Genomic DNA, 26,052 nt, shown 5'->3' on the forward strand with positions numbered 1-26,052 from the left:
TTTGTTAAAAACTTTTGTAAGAAAGAGTTCACTACTTGCACTCAAAGTTTAATTAAGTTTTTTTTTTCTTTTACTTTTTTTGGTATGTTTATAGATGTGTATATATGGCCACATAGTTCATTAATTCCACTGTGCTCCCAGAAAAAAAAAATGGGAATTGTTGGTTTTGTTTCAGATTATGTAACAGATAATCTTGGTTCAAGAAAAAAGAAGAGAAAGCCAAACCAGGTAATTGATTCATACACACACATATATATAGATATGTTTGTTAATTTGTTAATTATTTATGATAATATATCAACTTTATATGTTTGCTTTTTGTGATTTTACATAGACAGTAGAAATCAAGGTGAAGATGGACTGTGATGGGTGTGAGAGGAGAATTAAAAATGCTGTTTCTTCTGTCAAAGGTCTCCTATTTTCTAATATACTAATTAATTTCATCTCTAATCTTTGTCATTTGTTTAAAAATACTCTTATTTTCTTTTGGAGTTTCAACATTATTATAGATTGAAACTTGGTAGTACGAATGTGACAATGACTTGAGGTTGATATAATGGTGTTTAATAATTAGGTCTAATTTTCGTTCTAGGTTATTATCATAGAAATCTAAAGTTTGGTGTACTGCTTAGTTTTCTTGGGAATTTGTCTCCATATGTTTTGAAAAGAGATTTTGAGACTTTTTTCTTTTTTTTTTGTTAATGAATGAGAATTAAGGAGTGAAGTCAGTGAAGGTGGACAGAAAGCAAAGCAAAGTAACAGTAAATGGATATGCTGAGGCAACCAAAGTTTTAAAAAAGGTTGAAAGCACGGGAAAGAAGGCTGAGCTTTGGCCTTATGTTCCCTACAACTCTGTGGCTTATCCTTATGTACCTCAAGCCTACGACAAGAAGGCGCCCCCTGGCTACGTCAAGAAGGCCCCTCAAGCCCTTCCCGTCGACGAGGCACTCGATCAGAGGTTGACGATGATGTTTAGTGATGAAAATCCTAATGCATGTTCTATTATGTAGCAAAATATATGTATAAATATGGTTGTTTGGCTTTATCAACGACCTTTCAACCATGCATGGAAGAAGATTATAATTAATAAAGTTTCTATACGTATATATATGTATGTATTTGACAACATTTTGAGGGGTTTTTTCTTTCTTCATTTTCTTTGTCGTTGGTTGAGATATTCTAAACTCAGAATATATATTTTTAATTTAAAATTTTGTATAATATTGGTTTAGTTTTATAAAAATCCATATATGCATAAATTTTGTTGGGTAAATACTTTTAATTTTTTTTACTATATTTATAAATATCTTTAAAAGAAATGATGAATATTTATAAAATATAGTCAAATTTCATATTCGAAAACACTGATAGCCTACTATATTAATGTTTATCATTGATACAATATAAAAATATTTCTTTACTTTAAAACTGTTTTTTTGGATGCTCCTAACAAAAATTTCAAAATGGTCGTAGAAATAACAATTTAGTTTAATAGAACTATAATGATTTGGAATGAATAAGTAATTATACGTCGTATAGGTGTAATTTAAAAATCTTTATTTTTTAAAAAACAACGTCCAACTTAATCTATACTTTTATTAAAGGGTAATTGTAATTGGTGAGCATTTGAGGAATAGTAATTAATGATATAGCAACATTTAAAAGAAATTACAAATATAACAAAACTATCGCTGATAGACTTGTATCACTGATACACTCGTATGATCTATCGGTGATATACCAATTTTTACAACATGATCTATCAGTGATAGACTCTATCATTGATAGAATTTGACAAATTTTGTTATATTTGCAATTTTTTTAAAATATTGCTATATACTTAATTATTTTGAATTTAATTGTTAAATTTGCAACTATCCCTTTATTAAAAAAAAACGAATGTCATTAAAAAAAAGTACATGTAAAATGGTAAAAACAATTATGATAATAGAACTCATATGTCACTACATTTTTTAAATTACAAAAATAGTAAATTTAAAAGTTATGACTCTGGTAGTCTTTTATTACTTGGTATCACTAATTTTGCTATATTTGTAAAAAATAGGTGTTATCTATTTTTTTTTCTAAATCTTTTTTTTCTTTTAATAATTTCCCATTAAAAAGTCTATAATTTTTTTTAAAAAAAATTCAATATAGAATGAATCTCTACAAATAAAATTATGATTATATATATAGTCCACTATCCATGTGTTACATCCAACAATTTTCATAACTTTTAATGTTATCATTTTACTTTTTTTTTTTTAGTATAATGTTGTTATTGATTTACTAGTCTTGTTATTCAATTTTACAAAATATCTTTTTTTTACCTAACAAAACAATAAATTGTCTCTAAGGAGACTATCAATATCTTAAACTCATATTAAACATGTGTATTAACATATATTTAAAAATAACAACTGAAAAGGTAAATGTGGGGTTTTTAATTATTGATTGTTTTTTAATAGAAAAAAAGTAGATTTTCTTTTTAGTACAAACATGAAATGAAAGGATTTAAACCCGAGATCTCTCATTTTTAGGGTCATACATGTGTCCATTGAGTTAAACTCTTGTCGACGAAAAGAGTTAATTTTAAACTAATACACTAATAAATTTAATCTATATGATGTATGAATATGAAGGTGATATCATTCCTATCAAGTTAGTATGATCTTTTTTTCCCGTTTTTGGACTATCCCATTCATTAATTACAAAGATTTGGGTTATCAATCTTTTTTTAAGTCTAAAGAAAAGGATGACACAAAATTTAATTATTTATGTTAATGTTGGTAAGAAGACAGTTTGATATTTAAGTTAGTTATGGAGTACAAGGGTGAAAGGAAAAGAAGATTAACTTACCTAACAAGGAAATGTGTCATGCTTATTTATACATATGTAGGTGCCAAATAAAGGGCTACCAAAATAATAATTAAGCTCCAAAGAATGGACACAAGTTGCTATGTTTTAGGTGCCTTAATATTGGGCCAAAGGGTTGGTTCTTCTTCCCTCTCTTCTTTGGTATCAAATGGGTGAACTGACCTAGTTCTCGGCCTCCAACCCCAAGAGGCCTAATTGGGTGCTACTTATCGTGTTATTAACGTTTCTTTTGTATCGTTTTTAGATCTACTTTCTACATGCTTTTTAGTCTGTTTGGGATGAGGCGAATTTTTCAGTTTTATATCTTTTTTAGATTTTTTCATGTCCATTATTATTTATAACAATATTGTTTTGATCTTTATATCTTAGCCTTTGTACTTTCAATTCATCTATTTATGTCATTGTACTTTAGTAAATTTTATATTTAGTTTATAATTCAAATGCCTATTTTAAATACAAAATAATCTAAAAATGGTTAAATAAAAATATTTAGAATACCTATTTGTTTAAGTTTTTTAAATTTGGCTTAGTTTTTAAATATTGATAAAAAAGATATGATAAAATAAGAAATTTAAAAGTTTAACGAGTGTTTAGAAATTTCAATACCTATGAAGTGATTGTTTTATATTTTTCTTTTATAAAATAGAAATAATATTTACTTTTTATTTTCCTGAACGAGAAACAATACGTTAGTTTTAACATTTATCTAATGCATTTACATACAATCTAACATGGTTAAGTTGCTAAGTAGGTGTTAACTACGGGTGGAGTTTTGGTTTTCTTCTAGTTTAGAGGATACTATTTTAGTGTTTGAATAGATATCTATTTTTTTAGGTTTCGGTCATTTGATGTTGTTGTAATTGATATGATCATGTACAATCATGAGTGTTTTTTTATCTTATAATTTAATTTGATTTACTTGTGTTAATTATATACTATTTATTTGTTAATGTTCCAAATGTTGTTACATATAGTCTACTTCATTTTTCATCATTCTTACCCTAAGAAAAATTATTAAATTTGTAACGTCCAAGTGAAAAAAATATAATTTACCCAACCGTGAGTTAATTTGGGCACAACCCTTTTTCAATTCCATCTCAAATATGTTAAGCCACATTGGGCCTAAAGGCCCAACTTTTGTACCCTTTTCTCTTTTATTTTTCACAAATATCAAAAGTGTCACCAAATTTTGGGATGGTAAAATTACCTTACATTTTATATGGTAAAATCAAATTTAGTGAATTTTTATCATGAAATATAAATAGTTTTTCTTATTATTATTACTACTTTAAAAAATCCCTCTAAAATTTATCAGCTTTTACTTTAAATTTTTTTTAACGTGGACTGGATAGTTGAGATCCATAATTCAAGATTCTAAATTTTTATCATAAAGTGAATCCAATGAGTTAAAAAAAAATGGAAAAGATAATTTAAAGGGTAAGTTAAATCTTGAAGTTTCAAGTTGGGTGACACATAAATTGTTTGAACTTTTGGTATGCTTTTAATATTTAGTTGAGTTTAATTATTGAACTTGAATAAGTGATGATTAGTTGGTTGAATGGTATGAATGAACACAATAACACAATTATTGTAACAAAACCTAACCTCAGTACGATGTGTTTTACTCACATTTCCTATTCTTTCACTTCTATTTATTACTGTCTAGTGTCTACCTTTATTTGTAAGAACAGAATTTAAGATGTTCCTCTACCCCACACCTTCAAACACACAACTATTCTCCAATACCCAAAAACATATAGTTTAGTTAATAATATGGCAAACTTTCAAACTAATCAAAGTAGTCCAAGTAAATTAGTGAGATAACAATACATTAAACTAATTTCAAATTAAAGTACTTATAGTCATTAAGAAGATTAGTTGCTGTGAAATTGTTGTAATACATGCATTTTTGTTGCTGAATTATTGTAAATGGTACAATAAGGATGATGGGGAGGATATCAAGTTTAAATGTTGCAGAGAAAATATACATATATTTATGAAGAGAGAGAGAGAGAGAGAGAGAGAGTAATGAAAGTGATAAAGTTGAGGAAGAGAAGGGGAATAGAGAATAGAAAGGAGAGGGTTTGTTGAGAAATGGGAAAATGGGAATAAAGAGAAAAGAAAACAAAAACATTGGACAGAAGAGTTTCAGAGAATAGGTAGAAAGTAATGATGACCCTACTCTACTAAGCACCAGAAGTAGTAGTAGTAAGTAAGTAAGTATATAAATATTATCAAACACATACACAACAACAACAACAACAACACACACTCTCTCTCTCTCTCTCACTCACCTATTTATTCTTTGTTTTTTCCAATATATATTTTTAATTTATTGTTCTTTACCTCTCTCTCACTGTTGCATTTATGAGAGTTTGGCTTTTTACAGTTTTAGTTACTGTGTTTGCGTTTGGTTTGTTAGGTGCTCTTCTTCTCTCTTTTCTTCCCACATACCCCACTACCCTCGCTATTATCTTCATCTACTTCGTCTTTACTTCGCTATAAACATAATCAATCAATTCATTTTGATTATATTAGTTGTAATCATTAATTTTGATTACAAATGATTAAATGTGATCATATTTCATTCTACTAATTCATGTTGAATTGTGAGAGCTTATATGTTTGGTTATTGGTTATAGTATAGGGGAACTAAGTCCTATTGTTTGTTTGAGAGAGAGACTATTTTGGCTTCCTTTCTAAGCTTCTTTTTAAATTTTTTTTTTTTTTTTTTTAACTTTTTTGCCTTCTAAAGTTAAGTCAACACTCAACAGAAGGCTTCAACTTCAATGGACAGCTACACCAATTGCAATACAAAAAAACAAAAACAAACACAAAAACATTTTCCAACATATTTCATAAATTACTTCTATATATGCACACACACAAACACACACACCCAAGATTCCTACTTTACCATTCATTTTACTCGTTCCCCATGTAGCACTTTTGTTTTTATTTGTATTAGTGTATTTTAATAATATATTATTAATTGATTCCATCTAGGTTCGTTTTGGTTTGTAATTTATATGTGAATTCATTTTTATTCCATGAGAAATAAAGGAAGTTGTTAAAAAGTGATTAATGAAATGGTAACTTTATTGGAAAAGATTCATAGTAAAAATTAAACATAAAAAGAGAGGAAGTAAAATAAAATATTTTTTAAGAACACATTTGTTGGGGAGAAAAAGGGTAGAAAGGAAAAGGGAGAAAGAGGCATAGGGATGTGGAGAAGGGAGAAAGAGGCGAATTTGTGGTGATTCCCATCCCTCCATCCCTCCATCGCTCCATCGCTCCATCAAAACCAAACAAACTCACTTTGGTCCCACCACTCACGGGGACATCTGAAATCACCCTTCAAACTGCTTTCTCCTCTTTTCTTTTCTATTTTCCAAAACAATAACAAATTCAATTATTATTTCTATATAATTATTGGTATCAAAACATTTTCATTTTTTATTTCTTTCCAATAACCCATCAAATTTGGTGATAAATGTCATTTATCGTTTCAACACCAGTGGGTCTAATCAAAAATAAATTCATTCATATAACATGAATCACTTATAACATCCTACTTATTTGTAATAACACGACAAACTTCGTGATACATTAACAACTTAACTTAACGAAAGATTTCTTAAGTTTTTTTTAATTGCAAAACTCCCTCCTAAGCTCTTTTTCTTAGCCTCCTCTTAAGGGTATGCATATTAGTGAATGTACACTTACTACAGATTCTTCCTGTAGTGAATTTACACGTGAAAGTGTCATTCAAAACTTTTATCTTTTTCACTTATCAAATGAGGATCACTTTACTTGATCACTCCCTCTATGAAAAGCAAATTTATGGGATGAAAAACAATCCATCTCTCGACTCTAACCCTTCAAGGTCAAGAACTGTAAATTGAGTCAAATGACCTAACTTATCTCGCCCTCGATCAAGGAGCTAGGTCAAGTTGGGCTATTTGTCGGACTCACCTTGCTCCTCACCCTGAAAGGTTGAAGTGGACAAGAGGAGTATTTTGGCTCTTTTTTTCTCACTTGGCCCATTGACTCATTTATTACACTTCTTTTGTCTTCTTGATCTCGTGATTCATATTCATAAAACGATCCACAACAATCATCATTTGCACTCTTAATTTGGTAAGAATTTCACTTAGATTTTTTTTTTTGTAAAAACCGTTAAAGTTTGTTCAAAATAAATTGATGTATCATTAATCTTTTTTATTTATTATCATATTTAGACACATGAACACGTGTCATTCAAATATTTCTTGACGTATGTAGTCCAACACTATCAACAAAATTCAATTTATTCTCTTCAATAACATTTTTTTTTGCTGTCGCACATCCATATATCCTCGAAATGTTGTACATTCTAAAGTTAGACGTTTTTTTTTTTTCAATTTGATCTCCAAAACCGTATGATTTTACAAAGTGGTCACTTTTGATATTTATTAGTGACTTGTATTAGTTAATCTAAATTAATTATAATTGATTAAATTAAACTATTTTCACAATAATATATTTAAATTCTCAATTTTAGTTTAATCAATAATGATTTAACTATTTAGTTAAAAATGTGAATAATCATAAATATAGTAATTAGATTAAAAATATTAGCATATATATACATAGTAATATTTTAAAAACACCTAAGTTGCAAATATTAATCACTACAATTTTTAGAAAATGTTATACATATTTAATTATCTATTATAATTATTCTAAAAGTGGAAGATAAGAGCGTAAATGTTGAAACCAAAAATCTAAAAACATAAAGATAAATTAAAAGAAAAGTAAATTTAAATGTAAAATTAAAACATTTTAAAATGTATGAAGTAAATTGAAAGAAAAGTAAGAAAAGAAATACAACACTTTGAATTCTAGTAATTATTTGGAGCACCAACTTCAAACGGACACTCCATCCTTAGGACTTCAACCATTGTGACTTACCATTAACTACACTATTTAGTGGAACACTACCCGTTTGGTTCCAAATTGTTTAACTTATATACAATTCAACAATTTTGAAAGATATAAAAGAAATGGAGAAAGTATTTGGAATTAGGCATAGGGCAAGAGAGAGAGAGAGAGAGAGAGAGAGAGAGAGACTGTCAAGTCGCTGTTGTTTTTATTTGTTTCCTCAGTGTTTAGTTTAACGTTGAATCACATCATCTCCCAATTCAAAAAAACCCCTTTTTATCTCTCTTTCTCTCTCTCACTCTGTTCTCCCCTGTTTCCAAAAATCCTCCCTTTTCCCTCTCTTCCCTTGCTGCTGACTTCTTTCCTCTTTCAAAATCAAAACCAAGACCAAAATCTCTCTCCAAACAGTCCTTTCTCTCACATGTGCCCTCTCCTTTTGAGGACCAAACTCCTCTTATTAATAAATTAAACCCCACTTCTCCCCATCCCATTCTCCTTTGCTCTCTCTATCCTCTTAGCACATTCGTCTCAAGAAATGACTAAAGAGGATGATTTTAAGCTACTAAAGTTTCAGGTTTTCCTCCCTTTTTCCGTTTCTCTCTTCATAAACCCACTTTCCACCATGTTTTGTTTTGTTTTGTTTTCTTCTTCTAAAGTTGTCTCTTTTTGCTTCTTCTTTGCTCTCATGAAGGAATCTTCTTTTACATGTGTGTGAATGTTTTTTTGAGATTTTTTTTTTGGTTTGTTTTCTTTAGACTTGTGATCTCAGAGTGAACATTCACTGTGATGGGTGTAGGCTGAAAGTTAAGAAACTTCTTCAAAGGATAGAAGGTTTGTTCTTTTGCCTTTCTATTTTGTTACCTTTTTTTTTTTTGGCTCATCTCCTTTTCATTCTTGTTGTCTTTACTCCTTTTTGGGTCAATGGTAATGTAATGCTGCTGTGGAACTTGTCTGGGGACTAGGATTTTGAGAAAAAATGGGAAAAAAAGTTTCTAAGGAGACATGGTTTTTGTGGTATTTGTTTAATTCTTGAAGAAAATGTGAACTTCGTAGGTTAGGGAATAGATTACTGCTTTGAGAAATTGAAAATTGTCTATTGTGATGGAAGTTAAGTTGTGTGCTTTGGCTTGTTTGGTTACTGGGAAAGTGTAAGTAAATTAGGAAAAAGAAGGAAATTTTGTCATTTTGTTTTGACAGCAGCCTTTTGATGAAATTTCTGTTGTTTGAACAGGAGTTTTTCAGGTTGAAATAGGTGCAGAGAATCAAAAGGTTACTGTTTTAGGCAATGTGGATTCTTCAACTTTGATCAATAAGCTGGTGAGAGCTGGAAAACATGCTGAGCTTTGGTCACAGAAAGGAAACCCAAGCCCGAAACCAAAGAACAAAGAGGATAAAACTCCGAACAAGGAAACGAAGCATCTTAAATTGACTACATTCAACTGTGAAGATGATGAAATTGCTGATTGTGTTGAGGAAGGAGATGATTATGAAGTTGCACAGCTTCAGTTCAGAGATCTCCTCAGGCAGCGAGCAATCGAAGCGAACAATGCCGGGAAAGGTGGCATTGGGATCAGCCGAATTCCCGGGCTTGTTGCGGGAAATGGCAAGATGAACAACAACCACCACCACCTCAGCATTAACAACAAACCTGGGAATGGGAAGAAAATAGACCCTAATCAGCCAATGTCAATAAAAAACACCCCATCTGAGATTGACAGAAAAACTTTGGCAACTCTGAAGATGAACAATGCTCAACTTTTCGGTAACGGCCGGGAAAGTATCAATCCTGGGGAAGCGAAAAGAGCCAACAACAACGACCTGAATTCTATGATGAGCATGGCGGGATTCAATGGCGGCAACCTGTTAAATTTTGCCACTCCATCGTCAATCGATGTCAATTCAACAAACACCTCTCAAGGACTTCACCTTCAACAAAACAATGGCTATGGTTATGGCTATCAACCACCATCTACCTCTGGATTCTCCATGGCAACTGGTCAATATCATCACCAACAACAGCAACAACCAAACTTCATAAGTGGCTACAACCAGTATCAACAACAGCAACCATCGATGAACATGAACAACATGCTAAATAGGCAAGCAATGAATCAACAGCCTCAAATGATGTACAATAGAGCTCAATTGGTTCCATCAAACACAGGATATTACTTCAGTTACAATCCAAGCCCTGTTCATCCAAGTCATCCCAATGTTCATGGGTACAACAGTAACTCTGCAGCCGATATGTTCAGTGATGAGAACACAAGCAGCAGTTGCTCAATTATGTAAGAAAGAAAAGGGACAAAGATCATTGTCATTTTTATTTTTTTTTGTTTGTGTATGTTTGGGGTGGGGGGTTGTTTTTTTGTGTTTAGGGGATCTCTTTCTCTTTTCTCTTTTGTCAGTGTATTTTGTTTATTGTTCTTCGAAGATGATGTTTGTGAAATTTGAAGCTGTCTTGTCTGTTTGTTTGTTTGTCTTTGTTGTTTTTCTTTGTTTCAGAAAACAGACTTTGATGGTCTTGGTGTAAGGGTGACTTATGGAGAAAACATATAATACTGTGGAGGATGATGAGATGAGACTAGAGAGAGTTGTTGGATTTTGAACAGATTTGATTCTGTGCATTACTTTGAACAGAAGAACAGGATTTGGATTAGGGTTTTGTAGATTCTGGATAAATTTGGGATCTTGGAAACCCCCCCAAAAGAAGAAAAGAAAAGAAAATACAATAAAAGTTCTAGTGGTTTGGTCAGGTATTTATCCAACTATGATTCAATTTTGAATCTGGTCATGTACAAATTCAATCCTAAACCATACCTAAACGCAACTCTCGTTTTAAAAGCAACACATACACTTGATTCAAAACTTACTAAAATGCTACCACACAATAAAATTTCCTATGACTATATGCATAAATGACATTTAAGAAAAAGAACAGTAGAATATACGGCACATTGTACAAAAAAAACTCGTATACAACCACCTCACAAGTTGTCAATGACTAATGATTGCTTTTACTAATGGTTATTAGTCGTTAACTTTCTATTTTTCACCTATCACGAGTATTTTCTCTCTTTTTTTTTTAAATAGAAAACTTCTATTTATAACCGTTATTAGTAGTAACAATCAATAGTTGTTATCATTAGTAAATGCTATTAGTAGCTTTTTATTTGAAAAACATATTATCCATTACTATATTAATGATAGTTATGGAAAGATTTTAGAAAAATTGGAATGGATAACCATTTCAGTAATAATAATTAAGGATATAGCAAAATTTTAAAAAAAATTGTAAATATAGCAAAACTATCATTGATAGACTTGTATCGTCGATACACTTCGTGTGGTCTATCAGTGATAGAGCAATCTTTGATAAAATTTGATAAATTTTGTTATATTTACAAATTTTTTAAAATATTGCTATATACTTAATTATTTTGAATCTAATAGCTAAATTTGCAACTAACCCACATTTTATCATTTTATCCTTTTGATATATTTTTAGTTTATTTGGTATCTAAGGAATGTATCTCCTTTTTCGAGCAATCTTAGACCTTAAATTTCTTTGGGCCGCTCGAATTGGGTTATAATAGGCCCAAATTAAGGTTTGTTTATTTTTGTGTTATATTTCCTTTTCAATTCCGCGGCATTTTCATTTCTCATTTGGTAGTTTGGTACCGCCAGAAATGTCCCTTCATCTCAGTTATCCACTCCCGATATTCTCCCGCCGGAATGGATTCCGGACAATATCTCTGTCATCGCCGCCGAAGTCGATCGTTTCCTGCTCCGCTGCCAAACGCTACACCGCCGGAGTGAGTTCCTCTCTTTAATATCACTTCCTTCATTTCCACATGGGATACACTTACTCCTATTACTGCGCTAATTCCACTTCGATTGTTTCTCTAAATGAATACGCAGTGTAAAAGGCAGTATACGAGTGTGATGATAGTCCCGACGGGCGTAGGCGCCGCCATTGGTGGATACGCAGGTGACGCTTTGCCGGTTGCTCGTGCTCTCGCCTCGGTCGTTGATTGCCTTATAACTCACCCTAACGTAATTATTTCACCTTGCCTTTATATTTTTACCATATTAAGTTTTGAATTTTTTTTTCTTTTCCTTATTGTCAGAAGTTGTGGAAATTTCTTTAGGTGCTTAATGCAGCAATGCTTTACTGGCCGATGCAAAATGTGCTTTATGTTGAAGGCTATGCACTAGATCGATTTGCAGAAGGCTCATGGGCTCTACAACCTGTTCACCAGAATCGGGTATATGTTAATTAATGTGGTTATCTTTTCTTTGAACTAGCTGTCATATGTTGTATTTTGCTAAGCCTAGTGGTGTCTGGTTTGGATTAGTGACTTCCCTGCAACATGATAATGTATTTTTATAGTTGAATGAATCAGGTAGGATTGGTTCTCGATGCTGGAATGGAGAAAGAGCTTCAAATTCGTCACTTGCAAGTGGCTGATGCTGCTAGAGCTTCTCTTGGATTGCCTGTGATGGAATATGTTGTCACAGATACACCTCTAGTGGTATTATTTTCTTACTCACATGAGATATCTAATTTAACTTGGCTTATTCATGCCTAGTGAGTACATAGATAAATAATATCTGTAGTATGAATCTCATAAGCTGGCTAATTTTGAGTATTTTGACTACGAGGAACATTACGAAGTTATGCTTTCAAGATCAGTTCTGTGTGCCTCAACTCAATAGGAAGAACTACAAATTTTATTTATTTATTTATTTTTATCGTAAGATTATAAAAGTTTAGATGGCTTGCCTGATAATTGATAGGTAGAGAAGTGGATTGATCGAACGACTGGGCAATCAACTGGGAGGATAAGACATCCTGCCTCACTGCTTAGAGCCGTGCAGACATTAATGAACCGGTCAAAGGTGAATGCAGTTGCAGTTGTTGGACGTTTCCCAGATGATGATGTTGAAGAGGAAGATAGTTATCGACAAGGGATGGTATGGAAGTTTCTTAGTTACTCTAATACCCATTGTACTTCATTTGGACCGTACCTTTTTCACTGCTTCTTTTGGTGAACTTTTGTGAGCTGCTGAGGTTACTTTTTGGTCTCTCATTATGAAATAGGACATAAGCGTTGATCCTGCTTACAGTTGTATAGAAAGTTAGGTACCATTAGTATGCCTTGAAGTTGTAGTTAGCATTGATATTATTTCAAAGGAAAGCCCTCTAGTTGAATTTTGTCCTTTGACTTGATAAAACTATTTATGATGGAAAATATTTTTTGAGTCTCCTGACTATCGTCAGTTTGATTTGATTAAATCAGAGGTTTTATTTTATTTTATTACAGTTCTATTGGTAGAGATTTGAAGAACTCAGTTATAATAATAAGAAAAGGAACCACTGTTTACAAATTGTCTTCATGTGTGTGTGTTTTTTCTTCAGTAATGCAATGTTTAAGTAAACAATCCAAGTAACAGTTCTAAGATGTGTACCTATGCAATGTTTAAGTAAACAATCCAAGTAACAGTTCTAAGATGTGTACCTACTTTATTGTGTATCTAGTTATATGATATCTAATATTTTTCAATCTGTCGTTTGAAGGGAGTTGATACTTTGGCAGGGGTTGAGGCTATTATTAGCCATCTTGTGGTGAAGGAGTTTCAGATTCCATGTGCTCATGCTCCTGCTTTGTCACCTACACCCTTGTGTACATCTCTATCTCCAAAATCTGCAGCAGAGGAGGTTAGTAATACCCTGGACTTATTCTCTCGGTTATTGTGTGTACTGAACTTTAATTAATAGCGAAAGTAGTTCCTTTTCTTATTTTAAAAAAATCTAATTTTGAAGTTCTCTAAACAATGCAACTAACCGTTTCTTTAGCTTGGGTTTAGGGTTGCAAAAATGCAAACATATGGAAAGTGATTTCCGTTGGCTTTATCATCATATATTAAATGTTTTGTTTAGGAGGGCTTAGTGATTATTTTTTTAAAAATAGGTGTGTGGGCGGGCAATAAACCTCTTTGTGAGTTGTTCTGCATTTATATCGCATTTCAAGCAAGTTACTTTTTTGTGGTTTCTATTTTACTATGTACAGATCCCTCCTCGTTGTAGTTAGGTTTTATATATTACTTTTCTAACAGAGAGGTGTTAGATAATGTGGGTCTTGTTTTGATTCTTCAGGATCAACAAATGTTCTGTGGGAGGAGTGAGTTTAGGCTTTGAACTCTCGACCCTTCTAGGGTTCTGTTGCAGTTCTTTCTTTTGTTTATTGTTTGCCCATTCCCATCTTTAATTTCCTTTACTTTCTCCTCTATCTAGAGGGTTAACATCCCTAGGAAGGTAGATTCTTTGTGTGGCGGATTTTACTCGAAAGAGTTAACACTGTGGACTAGATGTTTTTCCCTTGTGTTATTCCTGCCGTGATATGTTCTTGGTAGGTGTCAAGCCGTCTTGTTTCACTTGTTGTGGGGTTACCAATTTGTTCAGTCACTCTTGGTAGTGTATTTCTCTGCAATACTCACTTACTTTAATAAGAGGAAATAATGATTTGTAGTATACGTTTGAGAAAAAGGAAAAGAAAAGTTACTCAGCTTACACACAAGCTAAAGTTCATATTTTAGGAAAACTTGTATTTACAGCATTTGTTTTAATCTGAACTGAAATATGCCCACTATAAACAATATTAACCGAACTGCTTATTTTTCATATGTTCTGTTATTGGTAGCAAATCTGTCTCGTTCTCTTTCTTTCTCATTCTCATGCTTTCAAGGTCTCCATACTGTGCAGTTAGGATTCACATTCTTACCATGTGTACTTTCTGGGCTAAGTAATGCGCCTCAGTACTTGAGTAAGAATTCTGATTCATTGGGGAAGGACTGCCTATTGGCAAACGATGTTGATAGTGTTATTGTACCTATAAATGCATGTGGAGGGGATGGCACTCTTGCTTTTGCCAGAAGCAAACAGTACAAGGTATCATATTTGTGAATTTAATACATTGTAAATGTGCAGATGGATCTGGACCGTCTGGTCTGGATACATGCTTTATAGAAGCAATATCTAAATTCTAACCAATAACGTCGGTACATTTCATTTCTAAGAGACTGCTTTGGATTACTATTTTGACATTAACTAAGTAATGTAAACTTTGTCCGTTTTTGCAGCCACTTATCATTGCAGTAGAGGAAAATGATACAGTTCTCAGCGATTCTCCAGAGTCACTTGGGATTGAGGCGGTATGCATTGGAAAACTTCTACAACGCTTTATCTTCTACTTTTCTGGTTGTTGCAGATGAAACTGTAATTGAAACAATCTGGAAGTCAATATTGAGTTCTAGTGAACTTACGTCCTCCTACATACTGGCCGAAGTTGAAGTTGAAATTGAAGAAGGAAGAAGGGTTGTGGAACCTTTTAAAACCAAAAATAAGCTATTTTGATCCTATGGTATTTGGTCGCTGTAGTGTTTGTGATTAATTTAAGTCTCCCATAGAATTGGTCTTAGCTCATGGACTGAAGAAAAAGACCTAAAAACTCTGGTGGGGGTATGGAAAAAAAAGAGTAGAGAAAATCCTAGAGGTTAGGTCCATTATTTTTTATATAAACTGAAAACATTCGTGATTTTTATAAACAATATGTTAAGTCATCCGAACCCCTGATGGTATTTATAAACCAAAATATATTATAGAGACCGTTGCAGAAAGATATTTGTCACAGAGAGTAACTAAGCATATTGTGCAGGTAAAAGTTGCAAATTATTGGGAAGCCATTGGTGTTGTTGCAGCTCACAAGGCTGGAATAGATCCTTATTCCCTTCGAAGAAATAGAATAAAAAACATTAATTGCATTTCCAGTACATCTTCTAATGGCGCAGTTTCAAGTGCCTCTGAAGGATTCCACTGAGGTATCTAATAAGTGATATTTGTGTATGATTATGAATGTTATTTCTGACATGTTTAGAGTGATTTTTAAATGGTTAAAAGTAAAATCATTTTTAAGATTATGTCATGAATGCTTTTAAATTATTCAAAATCAGGTTTAATAGTATGAAAATGCTTTTACAAAGTGTAGAATCAAATATTGAATTGATTATGAATTATTAAAAGCGTGTTTTTAGAGTTGTTATAAACATTACAACAATGATTTTTACCATTTCAAAATCACTCCCAAGAAATATCATCATCACTCATGGACTTGTTAGGTGATGTCAAATGTGTTTTCTTTGATGCATTCAGTACAATTGTTTGATATCTTGATTCGGTATATGTGATAAACAGCTAAATTTGAACAGTGTTTTTTTAAGCTTAGATTTTGAACTTGATCGGCTAAAATATGAATGTTGCTTTCTGCAGGGTCTGTTGAATTCAGCTACAAAAGTTGGTTATACGTATTCAACTTCTATTCACCAGGTAGATTTTATTTGGTTAAATTATTCTTTTTTTGTATTTTAATTCTTGAGTCAATTCTTCTTTCCATACTTTTGATTTTGATTTATTTGGTCTGTTGTATTTTAATTTTGATTTTCTCCATAGTCTCCTACCACTTCTAAATGAATTCAAATTTTATAGAAAGTTTAATCTTATTAAGAAATTAGTCAGAGCAATAATAAAAGCAATATAGTTGAAGAAGTTTTTTACTTTAGGTCAGTTTCTCATCGAAATCAACGTAATTCCTCACCAACAGGGACGATTAAGAAGATCTAACCAAACTATAGAATAAGCTATTGTTCTTAAGCCTCGTGTTTTGGCAGTTCTATGGATATACACAGCTGTGTTTACCAAAATATTTAATAGGATAAAAATATTCTTCAGAATGATATCCCTCAAACTTTGTTTAGCTATCATATTTCATCAGCAACCAAATTTCTTCGAATAATATATGATATTAAGACAGTGTCAAAGTCAATCAAAATTGGATTGGCCATTGTTGTAACAATCTAAATCGTTACCTTCCTGTCTTCTCAATTCATAAAAATATATTTATTGATGGAAACATGAAAAGTTTCGAAAGGAACAAACAATTTTAGAACAAACAACACAAAACTTCTTCTCGATATTCTGATTGCTTTTTATCAAGAGAGAATAGACTAAACACCTAGGTGTGGCAATGAGCAGCGAAGTTATGGGAGATGGCCGGAGGCGGGCCTTAGCGCTGCAACTTCTTGACCTTGTACGTGACTTTGTTCTGATGTCAGGGAGGTCGATCGCTGGCGCTGGAGACACTATGAAGAAAGATTGCACCGATCTCATTCGTCGGATCGCCCTCCTGGTCCATCTGGCGGAGGAGATCACAAACTTCTGTAGTGGCAGCTGGGACAATTTTGAGAAATCGAATGATGATGGGTCTTCTTCTTCTTCTTTATCTTCTTGGTTGGATTGCCTTTCGGAAGTGGTTGGAGCAATTCAGGCGGCGAAGCGGCTTCTGTACACGGCTTTGACTTTCTCTCCAAACGACGAGGAGGGTTGTGTGACTTCGACGGTGAGTTCATCTTGTCTTTCTGTTATAGCTTACAATTGTTTGTGTTTGGATTGGAAAATCAACAGACCTAGAAGTGTAACTTCCATTGATGTAATAAGTCTGCACTTTTGAGTTTTTGATTCAGTGCAGATTTGTCAAATTTTCAATTCCATTCTACGTGCTGCCTTCTTCATCTTCTCTTTATTTATTATTTATGTTTCTATTTTTTAAGATCGGTGAATCTTGATCTTTAATTCTTTTTTTGTTTATAACAAGAGAATTGATCTTTAATTCTTTTAAGCTATGAAGTAATTGGTGGAAATTTGTTTCTGTCTGGCTGCCTCTCTTTTTAATTATATATGTGTGTTATATTTGAAAATATTTTATTTTAGTTTAGGTCATGTTTGAGGAGTCTTTTAGTGATTGGAGAATGGTAAATTATTCAACATATTGGAGAATGGTTACGAAGATGATAAGAGATTCAACCATTTTAAAATAACTTCCAAATGTCTTTATTTTGGCAATGATTGATAATTTTATGCACATTCTTTTTTGCTAAATGCAAAATGGAAATTTAACTATCAATAACATCTGGTCAATGGTCCATTTGGTGGAAGTCCTTTTATTTAATTTTTTTTTTTTTTTGTACAAAGTGGTCATCTCTATCCAATTGAGAGATGGGAGAGAAATGTAATATATATATATATATATATATATATATATAATTAATATATATATATATATATATATATTATATTATATATATATATATATATATATTATTTATCTATCTATCTATCGGCTATTTTCAAATATAACAAAACTTACCAAATTTTGACAAAATATAATCAAATATCAGTCGATCTACAATGAATTACGATAGAAAACTATTATCTAAGTTTATTTGTACTAAACTATCATAATTTATCACATATAGATTGTGACATTTTATTATATTTATAAATATTTTCAAATATTTGTCGTACCTTTTTATGTGAAAAGTTCAATTAATTCATGTTAACAACATACCATCACTTTGTTAAACTTAATTGATTCCTAATTTGATAACCAACAAGAAACAAAGTTGCCTCTAATTAAATTCAAACTAGACCAAATATAAGTAACTAAATTCAAATCTTCAAGATTGAATCCTTAGAATCTAAGTTCACAATTTCAAACCAAAAATATATTTTATCATATGTGAATATATATTTTCACGATTTTTGGTTGATAAATTAAGCCATCACTTCATATTCAAAATTATATAAAAAGCTTCAATTACATCTTAGACCTTTTAATTTTGTGATTGATAAGCCGTCACCATTAACTGCATCAATATGCTAACTTAATCAATTGGGAATATGTTGTGAAATATGACAACCAAAGAGTACACACACACAACTAAAGTAGATCATTATTGTTTCTTTTGATTCCACATATATTCTTAACATCCTTTTATTTAAATTAAGGAGGAAGCTACCAAAAAATTGGTTCTACAATTCAAGCATGTGACAACAATATTGGAAACTGCACTTTCAAATCTGCCATATGATAAATTTTGTGTCTCAGACGAAGTACAAGAACAGGTAAACATAACATGTTTATTATCAAATTTGAACCCAAAATCTCACGATCTAATTCAAGAAGTTTTCGATGATGTTTATTTGTTACATTTATTTGCGAAAGAGAAATGATCTATGTTATACAAGGGCGGGCAATTACAATAGTGTTACATTATTATTTCGCCTTTTCCTTAAACAATGTTTGAGAATGTTCTTGTTTTGTTTTTTTTTTAGGTTGATTTGGTTAGAGCTCAATTGAGGAGAGCATCACACAAGTATGAATCTATGTCTAACCCTGCAGAAAAGAAGCTTCAAGCAAGAAGTTCCATAAAATGGATGATCAATAATGATGTCAGGAGCATGTCAAGCGTTGATGATGGAGATGAGTCTCAGCATCGTCCTCGAAACCGCGATTATCTGACTAGTCTTGATTCGGTGAATTCTTGTTTTGATGAGTGTTCAAGTGTTGTTCATTCTGATATGGAAGATGTTGTAGCCAGCAGGAGCCAAGATGAGGTTAAGAAGCATCTTGAAACTGAAATTCCTGAAAACTTCTTATGCCCCATTTCCTATGAGTTGATGTTGGATCCTGTCATCGTCTCGACGGGACAGGTATGTATGATCACCATTGATTCACTCTTTCTCTAAAGTGTTGATATAATTCACCGAGTTAGATTTTTAGTTGATCGGTGATCCAACAATTCTATCCTAACCGAGACAAATACTTTTTATGAAAATATTTAACCACACTTGTTTTCATCTCACTAATATTTGTTAGAAAAGACAAAATTATAATGAAATCGTTTCAAAACAAGATTCTTTATGTTATTTAGCACTTAGAACGAACAAGTTATATTCGTTTTTATGTTATTTACATTATATGCAACATTGGTTCTAGAGTTTAGAGGAGTATGTTATATAAATTTTCTAGCTTAATTAGTTGTGGACGTAGTTAAGATACTGTTAGTAAACTATGTAGATCTTTTTATCAATTTCTCTACTCTTTACGTTTTTTGTTTTGGTTTGTTAGTCAATTTCGTAATAGACTTCATTATGAAAATTAATTTGTAGACATATGAAAGATCCAACATACAAAATTGGATAGACAGAGGAAATAGAATATGTCCAAAAACTCAGGAGCAGCTCCAAGCACTAATCCTCACTCCAAATTTTATAATGAGAAAACTAATATATGAATGGTGTGAAGAGCACAATGTGAAGCTGGAGGAAGGACTAACCAACAAGAAACTTAAGAAGTGTAGATCATTTGAAGACGACTGCCGAAGGACTCCTCTGCCGATCAATACTCTGGTTCGACACCTCTCATTTGGGTCAGTTCAAGAGCAAAAGACCGCCGTGACGGAGATCCGACAGCTATCGAAAAGCAGCTCAGATCATAGAGTTGAAATAGCAGAAGCAGGAGCAATCCCACAGCTTGTTAACCTTTTAACTTCAAAAGACGTTATAACACAAGAAAATGCAATTTCTTGCATTCTTAACCTTTCACTTCATGAGCAAAACAAGAGACTTATTATGCTTTCTGGTGCAGTTTCATACATTTCCCAAGTCCTCAAAGTTGGGAGCATGGAAGGGAGAGAATGTGCAGCTGCGACGATTTATAGTTTGTCGTTAGCCGATGAGAACAAGGCAGTAATCGGGGCTTCGGATGTGATACCAGACTTAATAGAAATTCTCGACATCGGTAGCCCGAGAGGGCAGAAAGATGCTGCAGGAGCTCTATTGAATTTGTGCATGTACCAAGGGAACAAGGGCAGGGCTTTGAAAGCTGGGATTGTCAAACCATTGTTGAAAATGCTCTCTGATTCAAATGGTTCTTTGGTTGATGATGCTCTCTATATAATGTCGATTCTTTGCGGCCATCCGGATGCAAAAGCTACAATGGGGAATGCAAATTCACTGCTTGTTTTGACTGATGTTTTGAAGACGGGGTCGCCTCGCAGCAAGGAGAATGCAGCTGCTGTTCTGCTTGCATTCTGCAAGGGAGATAGGGAGAAGCTGGAATGGTTGACAAGGCTCGGCGCGATTGCACCTTTGATGAAACTTGGGGAGAACGGCACGGGGAGAGCAAGGCGAAAGGCTGCTACATTGTTGGACCAACTCGGAAAATCATGAACAAGATCCAAACCATGTTTTTGACTATCTACATCATAAAATGTATATATATTTTTCGTATTCAAGTCTGATTTGCTAGTTTGCCTATTGTTTTATCTCAAAATTTCAGTAAGAAAAGTTCGAACTTCAATTATATAATCTTCTTATACAGTTAACAACTTCTTATTACTAAAGATGAGGTAGTGGCTATGTTCATATCTACTTATTGATGAAACTTTTGGTAATAAATAGAATAATTGGTTGGGTTTAAAAAAATAATAATGATAAAAAGAAATTAATATGGAAAATACAAGGAAAAAATGTGATAATCCTGAAGCATCCATGAAATTCTATTAGTCAATATATAATGGAAGAAGAGTGTTGATTGTAATTTTGGAACTGAATAAATGCTGAGAGAAATTTGACGGGTGAATCCTTCCTCTTTGAATTTGTGGACTTTTCAATAACGAAAAAGAAAGGACTTTCGTTGAATTTAATGAAATTGAAAGTTATTTTTTAATATCTAGAATCGAAGAGATATGAGCGTCAAATTAGGGGTACAAGAAACGTGGTCATGACATTTAATGGTTTAAGAAGTTGCTAAAGAAAGAGAGAAAGGGTCGTTCATAAGAAAGGTCTCCCAAAGTAAAATGCATAGTCAAAACCATAAGTAATAACCTTAACAACTTTATGATCCACCGCCTACCGCCGCCAACCCATAGAACATCTTCCTTCACACACGCCAATCCAGTCCCTAACGCGGCAAATTCCTTCTCCATATTGAAGCATCTCCATCTTCGATCAATACCCATTTCATCATTCAAAACCATCATTCAATTCCCATCTTAATCTCCCATAATTACCATGGACAAACTCTCCCCTTACCACACTCTGCTTTTCTACAACATAGACACAGATTCCGACGGCAAAGTTTCCCCTCACGATCTCCTCACCCGCCTCCCGGCTCTCACTGGGCAGGTTCTGACCGAAGCGGAGGCCGCCTCGGCTGTGGCTGCCTTCGATTCCGACGGCGACGGGCTTCTGGGGATGGAGGAGTTTGGGAGGTTGGTGGAGGGGGTTGTTGTTGGTGGTGATGATGATGATCGAGAGGTGAGGGAGGCTTTTCAGATGTATGAAATGGAAGGATTGGGGGTGATTACTCCGGTGAGCTTGCGGCGGATGCTTAGCCGTCTTGGGGAATCGAGGAGTGTTGGGGATTGTAAGAGAATGATTGCTAAATTTGATTTGGATGGGGATGGAGTTTTGTGTTTTGATGAATTTAGGGGTATGATGTTGCTTTGAATTTCTCAAACCTTATTTCTATGTGTTTGGGAGAAAAAAGGGCATTTTAATTTTTACGATAATTTCATTCCTTTTAGAAATAGTAATTTTACGATTGTTTGCTAATGGAATGTATGAGTTAGGATAGGAACTACAACATTTATTGTGTGTGAGGATTTGAATTAGATGTGTATAATCAACTTTACAAAAGTTTACTCACCTACAATTTTTGTATTTCTATATCTTTACTTTCTTGAATGAATTTAGGGGAATCAAATTGATACGAAAATAAACAATTTAAGTCGGGGTCCCGGCCCCTAATAAATACATAAAAAGAAAATAGAGTGGTTAAATTTGGATATACTATGTAATAAAGAGTTCATAAACATTATAAAACTCCATGAGAAACAAAACGGAAGCAACAATCATTCACGGGTCCTCTTTGTTACTTGGCCGACTTGTCCTTTACCTTCGCATGGAAAATGAAATCTGAAAAGGATGAGTATTATAAAGACCTACTTAACCCTTTCTGTCTCAACTCAAAACCACAACTTAGATCTCTCAAATACATACCAAAAAGTTGCTGGAAAACACCAAAATCTTGCTTCACAGCGACTTAATCTCCACTAAGACTTCCCAAAAACACCGAGAACTATAATGGGTATCTAACTCCGGTGAGCGGCGACAACAAGGGAAGATCTGGTAAATTGGACGGTAGATTGAGTTGGGATCGGGGCGGCGAGGAGGGAAATGGCTCGTGGTGTAACGAAGAAGAAGAAGAAGAAGAAGAGAAAAAAATAATTTGTTTTTGTAACGCTGGCATATTCCTTGTGGGACGGTATTGAAACACACAAAACGAAGTTAAAAATTACTTTAAAGAACTAAAATTCGTGTGGCGAAGACATGAGGACGATGGATGCATTGCATCTGCATGTATCATGTATGCACTCAACTATTGCCCATACAAATATATATAAATTCAACATCCTAATTTCTTTTTTCAAATTAAATATATACTAATATAGAGGGGTGTTATCTTAGAATAAGTAGTAGATTCATTAAGTTGGTAACTTAAATAACTAATCTTTAAAAATAGTATACATGGTAGGTTATGATTTATATTTTAACAATATTATAAAATTTGAATTGAATTAGGTAACCAAAATTTTAAATTTGTTAAATGAACTTAAACTTGATGGCAATCAAACCCGAAAAAACTTTAAAAAAATTTAAACTAACCCAATACAAAATAAACATTAACTTACCATTTGGATTGCATAGTCTAAGTGGTTGGGATTGTCATGTTATTTGAACACTCTTGTTAATATATATATAAAAATATATTTAATATCCTTCTTTTTTTTTTGAGTGAATGGTTTAAACTTTCACCAATTAAATATATATCAAGATATATTAATTGTCTTTCTCTCATTAATTATTTTGATTTCTCCAATTAAATATATACCAATATATATTTAATATACTTAAACCCAAAGTCGGAAGTATATTAATTGAACACTCTTGCCAATATTCTTTTGTGTTATAAATACGATAAAATCAATAATATTCTATAGTGTTTATAGAATTATAAAAAAATTATTAGACTGAGTTATCAAATTTTAAATTTACTGTTAAAACATACTGTAAGATGTGTACAATCCAAAGTCGGAAGAGGACATCATCTTTGGTGAAAAAGTTTGAAAGATTAAAAACACATTTTTGTTAGAACTCTGAAATTGCGTGCGATCAAAATATAGTTTTATTTTTTCCTTTATTCATTGAAAAAAGGAAGAAGAAGAAGAAAGAGAATGTGTTTAGAGTTTGAATGGTCGAGAAGGATCGTACAAAATATCTAAAACACTAAAAAAAATCTCATCTTTATCACCCATCCGGAAGCTTCTGGATGAGCCAACAACAAAACCCAATCTCCCCTCCCCCGTCTCTCTATAAAATCCTATTTACTTACTAATCAATCAATTCCACACACCGTTTATGGAAGAAATGGAGCCGCTGATTTTCGGGTCCGGTTCTTATTACACCATTCTCGGAGTTGGGTCGGATTCTTCACCCGAAGATATTCGTAGCGCTTTTCGGCGACTCGCAATGGTACCATTTGCAACCACAATTTTCTGTTCATCTAATTTGGAAATGATGCAATAATAGTAACACCAAATACCAATTATGTTTGATTTCTGCAGCGATGGCATCCAGATCGATGGGCCAGAAGAAGGGCTTCCCCTGCTTTGTTGAGTGAAGCCAAAGCCAAATTCCAGCAGATTCAACAAGCTTATTCAGGTAAGAATCTTTACATTCTAACTAAATACTAAAACCCACCTTCTTTTTTTATGAATCTTTTGTGAAATCTTGTTTTTCCATTTTCTAATTATTTGGGTTTAATTTGATTAAGAGACTTTTAATTTATGGAGCAGTTTTATCGGACCAGAGGAAGAGAGCAATGTATGATGCTGGGCTCTATAATCTTGACGACGATGACGACGATGTTCACAATCAGGTGAGGCCTCTGCTATACAATTTCTTTTAATTATTTCAAAATTGAGATATGAAATCTTGACTTGGAACAACAATCAAGATTCGAGTACTGTTACATTGTTCCGAAATTTTAGTTATTTACTAGTGACTAATTGTATTGGATATGAAACAGGGATTCTATGATTTTATGCAAGAAATGGTGTCACTTATGGCTAAAGTAAGGAATGAGGTATGTCTGGATTTTAAATTTTGGAATAATATCTCACATTTCATAAGTTCCCATTATGCCCCCTTTCTTTAGGAATATGACGTTTTTTTTTAAAAAAATTGTTTTAAAGGATTGCAAGTCCAACAGCCTGGAGGAGCTGCAGACAATGCTAACGGAGATGGCCCAAGGCTTTTGATTCTCTTTTGTCTTCTTTCTATTACGGGCCAGTATTTTAGGCAGCCCATTTTTGAAATATGCTTTTACTTCGGGGCCCAGTTGAAACCCATTACTATTGTGAAGCCTCACACGGCCCACGTTTAAGATGCTTGTAAATATGAATGGTAGAGAGAAATCAGATTTGTTCATTCACTTTTATTTTCATCTAATAATTATTCGTCGATATTACATCTGCTAATGGTTGATTTATGTGTAACATAATAAAAATCAAATATTGTGAGAAAAAATAAATCAAAGGACGTTGTAGTCTAAAATAAATCTTTATTCATTGGAGACTATAACGAAAATATTGCGAGAAAATGTTATAAGTTCAATAAAATTTGGTATCCGATCAGTACGTACGCAGCAAGTTTGAATTGAGTAATTTCGATAATTTGTCATAAGATCTTCCTTTTTAACAACTCGTTTTCTCAAATTCATGATTATTTTATTTAAAACTGATAAAATTTAATCCTAAAAATTGAAATGAAGAGATACTAATTAAGGTAAAAGCAAAGTAAAGAGAGAGTGGTTGTTGTTTGTGTTTAGGGAATTTGAGTGATCATATGTGTGACATGTGTAAAGAAAATTATTCTCCCATCTTTAATATTCATTTTAATTATACTATTCCCTAACTTTTCTCCTTCACTAGCCGCCCCCTATTTCTTCCATTGCCTTCCATGTCGGTCCCCTTAATTCAATCCTCTCTACTCTCTTCTTAAATCACTCTTCTTTTTCCATATAATCTTTCGTCTTTTTATACCCTTTTATTAATTACATTTCATTTCTTTCTATACTGCACTTTTTCGATTTGACACCCCCGGATTCTATTAACATCTCTCATTCCCCATTTTAAAATTATCATCATTTCTTTATATAATAAAATAATATGAACATTTTAATGAATAGACATAGACCTATATCACTCATTTTCTCTTACTATCAACTT

General features: G+C 32.7%; 6 protein-coding genes across 9 annotated transcripts; all 6 read left to right on the forward strand.

Moving 5' to 3' along the window:
• The first annotated feature begins 33 nt into the window (after positions 1 to 33).
• Positions 34 to 1,128, forward strand: LOC101215152 (heavy metal-associated isoprenylated plant protein 22). Its single transcript, XM_004150429.3, has 3 exons — positions 34 to 228; positions 335 to 410; positions 718 to 1,128. The coding sequence occupies exons 1-3, from the start codon at positions 85 to 87 to the stop codon at positions 1,008 to 1,010; spliced, it is 513 nt and encodes a 170-aa protein (XP_004150477.2). The 5' UTR covers positions 34 to 84; the 3' UTR covers positions 1,011 to 1,128.
• Positions 1,129 to 8,071: 6,943 nt separating this feature from the next.
• LOC101214913 (heavy metal-associated isoprenylated plant protein 37) lies at positions 8,072 to 10,387 on the forward strand. The gene is made up of 3 exons (XM_004150428.3): positions 8,072 to 8,374; positions 8,556 to 8,631; positions 9,032 to 10,387. Exons 1-3 carry the CDS (start codon positions 8,336 to 8,338, stop codon positions 10,090 to 10,092), a joined length of 1,176 nt encoding a protein of 391 aa, XP_004150476.1. The 5' UTR covers positions 8,072 to 8,335; the 3' UTR covers positions 10,093 to 10,387.
• A 1,061-nt stretch (positions 10,388 to 11,448) lies between these two features.
• LOC101216115 (uncharacterized lipoprotein syc1174_c) lies at positions 11,449 to 17,564 on the forward strand. 4 transcript variants are annotated; one of them, XM_031885056.1, is made up of 11 exons: positions 11,449 to 11,615; positions 11,722 to 11,856; positions 11,952 to 12,068; positions 12,207 to 12,335; positions 12,601 to 12,777; positions 13,382 to 13,522; positions 14,567 to 14,752; positions 14,944 to 15,015; positions 15,519 to 15,681; positions 16,130 to 16,186; positions 16,892 to 17,564. In XM_031885056.1, exons 1-9 carry the CDS (start codon positions 11,490 to 11,492, stop codon positions 15,678 to 15,680), a joined length of 1,245 nt encoding a protein of 414 aa, XP_031740916.1. In that variant the 5' UTR covers positions 11,449 to 11,489; the 3' UTR covers position 15,681; positions 16,130 to 16,186; positions 16,892 to 17,564. The 4 variants fall into 4 exon arrangements, with proteins under 4 accessions (XP_031740916.1, XP_011655464.1, XP_031740917.1 ...); XM_011657162.2 differs by having other exon boundaries at positions 16,972 to 17,564; XM_031885057.1 differs by lacking the exon at positions 11,449 to 11,615 and having other exon boundaries at positions 11,721 to 11,856; positions 11,934 to 12,068; positions 16,972 to 17,564.
• A 1,119-nt stretch (positions 17,565 to 18,683) lies between these two features.
• On the forward strand, positions 18,684 to 21,084 carry LOC101215873 (U-box domain-containing protein 11). The gene is made up of 3 exons (XM_011657164.2): positions 18,684 to 18,820; positions 19,031 to 19,408; positions 19,868 to 21,084. The coding sequence occupies exons 2-3, from the start codon at positions 19,082 to 19,084 to the stop codon at positions 20,927 to 20,929; spliced, it is 1,389 nt and encodes a 462-aa protein (XP_011655466.1). The 5' UTR covers positions 18,684 to 18,820; positions 19,031 to 19,081; the 3' UTR covers positions 20,930 to 21,084.
• A 386-nt stretch (positions 21,085 to 21,470) lies between these two features.
• On the forward strand, positions 21,471 to 22,482 carry LOC101215631 (probable calcium-binding protein CML31). Its single transcript, XM_004150431.3, has one exon. The coding sequence runs from the start codon at positions 21,773 to 21,775 to the stop codon at positions 22,208 to 22,210; it is 438 nt and encodes a 145-aa protein (XP_004150479.1). The 5' UTR covers positions 21,471 to 21,772; the 3' UTR covers positions 22,211 to 22,482.
• Positions 22,483 to 24,094: 1,612 nt separating this feature from the next.
• LOC101214430 (dnaJ homolog subfamily B member 6) lies at positions 24,095 to 25,292 on the forward strand. The gene is made up of 5 exons (XM_004150426.3): positions 24,095 to 24,295; positions 24,388 to 24,484; positions 24,619 to 24,701; positions 24,852 to 24,908; positions 25,018 to 25,292. The coding sequence occupies exons 1-5, from the start codon at positions 24,182 to 24,184 to the stop codon at positions 25,081 to 25,083; spliced, it is 417 nt and encodes a 138-aa protein (XP_004150474.1). The 5' UTR covers positions 24,095 to 24,181; the 3' UTR covers positions 25,084 to 25,292.
• Positions 25,293 to 26,052: the final 760 nt, after the last annotated feature.

Source organism: Cucumis sativus, chromosome 5 (assembly GCF_000004075.3).
Source record: "Cucumis sativus cultivar 9930 chromosome 5, Cucumber_9930_V3, whole genome shotgun sequence".
In the NCBI taxonomy this organism is placed as follows: domain Eukaryota; kingdom Viridiplantae; phylum Streptophyta; class Magnoliopsida; order Cucurbitales; family Cucurbitaceae; genus Cucumis; species Cucumis sativus.

Coding starts and splice junctions, on each gene's coding strand:
- LOC101215152 (XM_004150429.3), top strand. CDS start 85: ATGTTTATAGATGTGTATATATGGCCACATAGTTCATTAATTCCACTG. Junction 229..334: donor AGAAGAGAAAGCCAAACCAG/GTAATTGATTCA, acceptor GATTTTACATAG/ACAGTAGAAATCAAGGTGAA. Junction 411..717: donor TGCTGTTTCTTCTGTCAAAG/GTCTCCTATTTT, acceptor ATGAGAATTAAG/GAGTGAAGTCAGTGAAGGTG.
- LOC101214913 (XM_004150428.3), top strand. CDS start 8,336: ATGACTAAAGAGGATGATTTTAAGCTACTAAAGTTTCAG. Junction 8,375..8,555: donor TTAAGCTACTAAAGTTTCAG/GTTTTCCTCCCT, acceptor TGTTTTCTTTAG/ACTTGTGATCTCAGAGTGAA. Junction 8,632..9,031: donor ACTTCTTCAAAGGATAGAAG/GTTTGTTCTTTT, acceptor TTGTTTGAACAG/GAGTTTTTCAGGTTGAAATA.
- LOC101216115 (XM_031885056.1), top strand. CDS start 11,490: ATGTCCCTTCATCTCAGTTATCCACTCCCGATATTCTCCCGCCGGAAT. Junction 11,616..11,721: donor CCAAACGCTACACCGCCGGA/GTGAGTTCCTCT, acceptor ATGAATACGCAG/TGTAAAAGGCAGTATACGAG. Junction 12,336..12,600: donor TCACAGATACACCTCTAGTG/GTATTATTTTCT, acceptor GATAATTGATAG/GTAGAGAAGTGGATTGATCG.
- LOC101215873 (XM_011657164.2), top strand. CDS start 19,082: ATGTCTAACCCTGCAGAAAAGAAGCTTCAAGCAAGAAGTTCCATAAAA. Junction 19,409..19,867: donor TCATCGTCTCGACGGGACAG/GTATGTATGATC, acceptor ATTAATTTGTAG/ACATATGAAAGATCCAACAT.
- LOC101215631 (XM_004150431.3), top strand. CDS start 21,773: ATGGACAAACTCTCCCCTTACCACACTCTGCTTTTCTACAACATAGAC.
- LOC101214430 (XM_004150426.3), top strand. CDS start 24,182: ATGGAAGAAATGGAGCCGCTGATTTTCGGGTCCGGTTCTTATTACACC. Junction 24,485..24,618: donor GATTCAACAAGCTTATTCAG/GTAAGAATCTTT, acceptor TTTATGGAGCAG/TTTTATCGGACCAGAGGAAG. Junction 24,702..24,851: donor ACGACGATGTTCACAATCAG/GTGAGGCCTCTG, acceptor GATATGAAACAG/GGATTCTATGATTTTATGCA.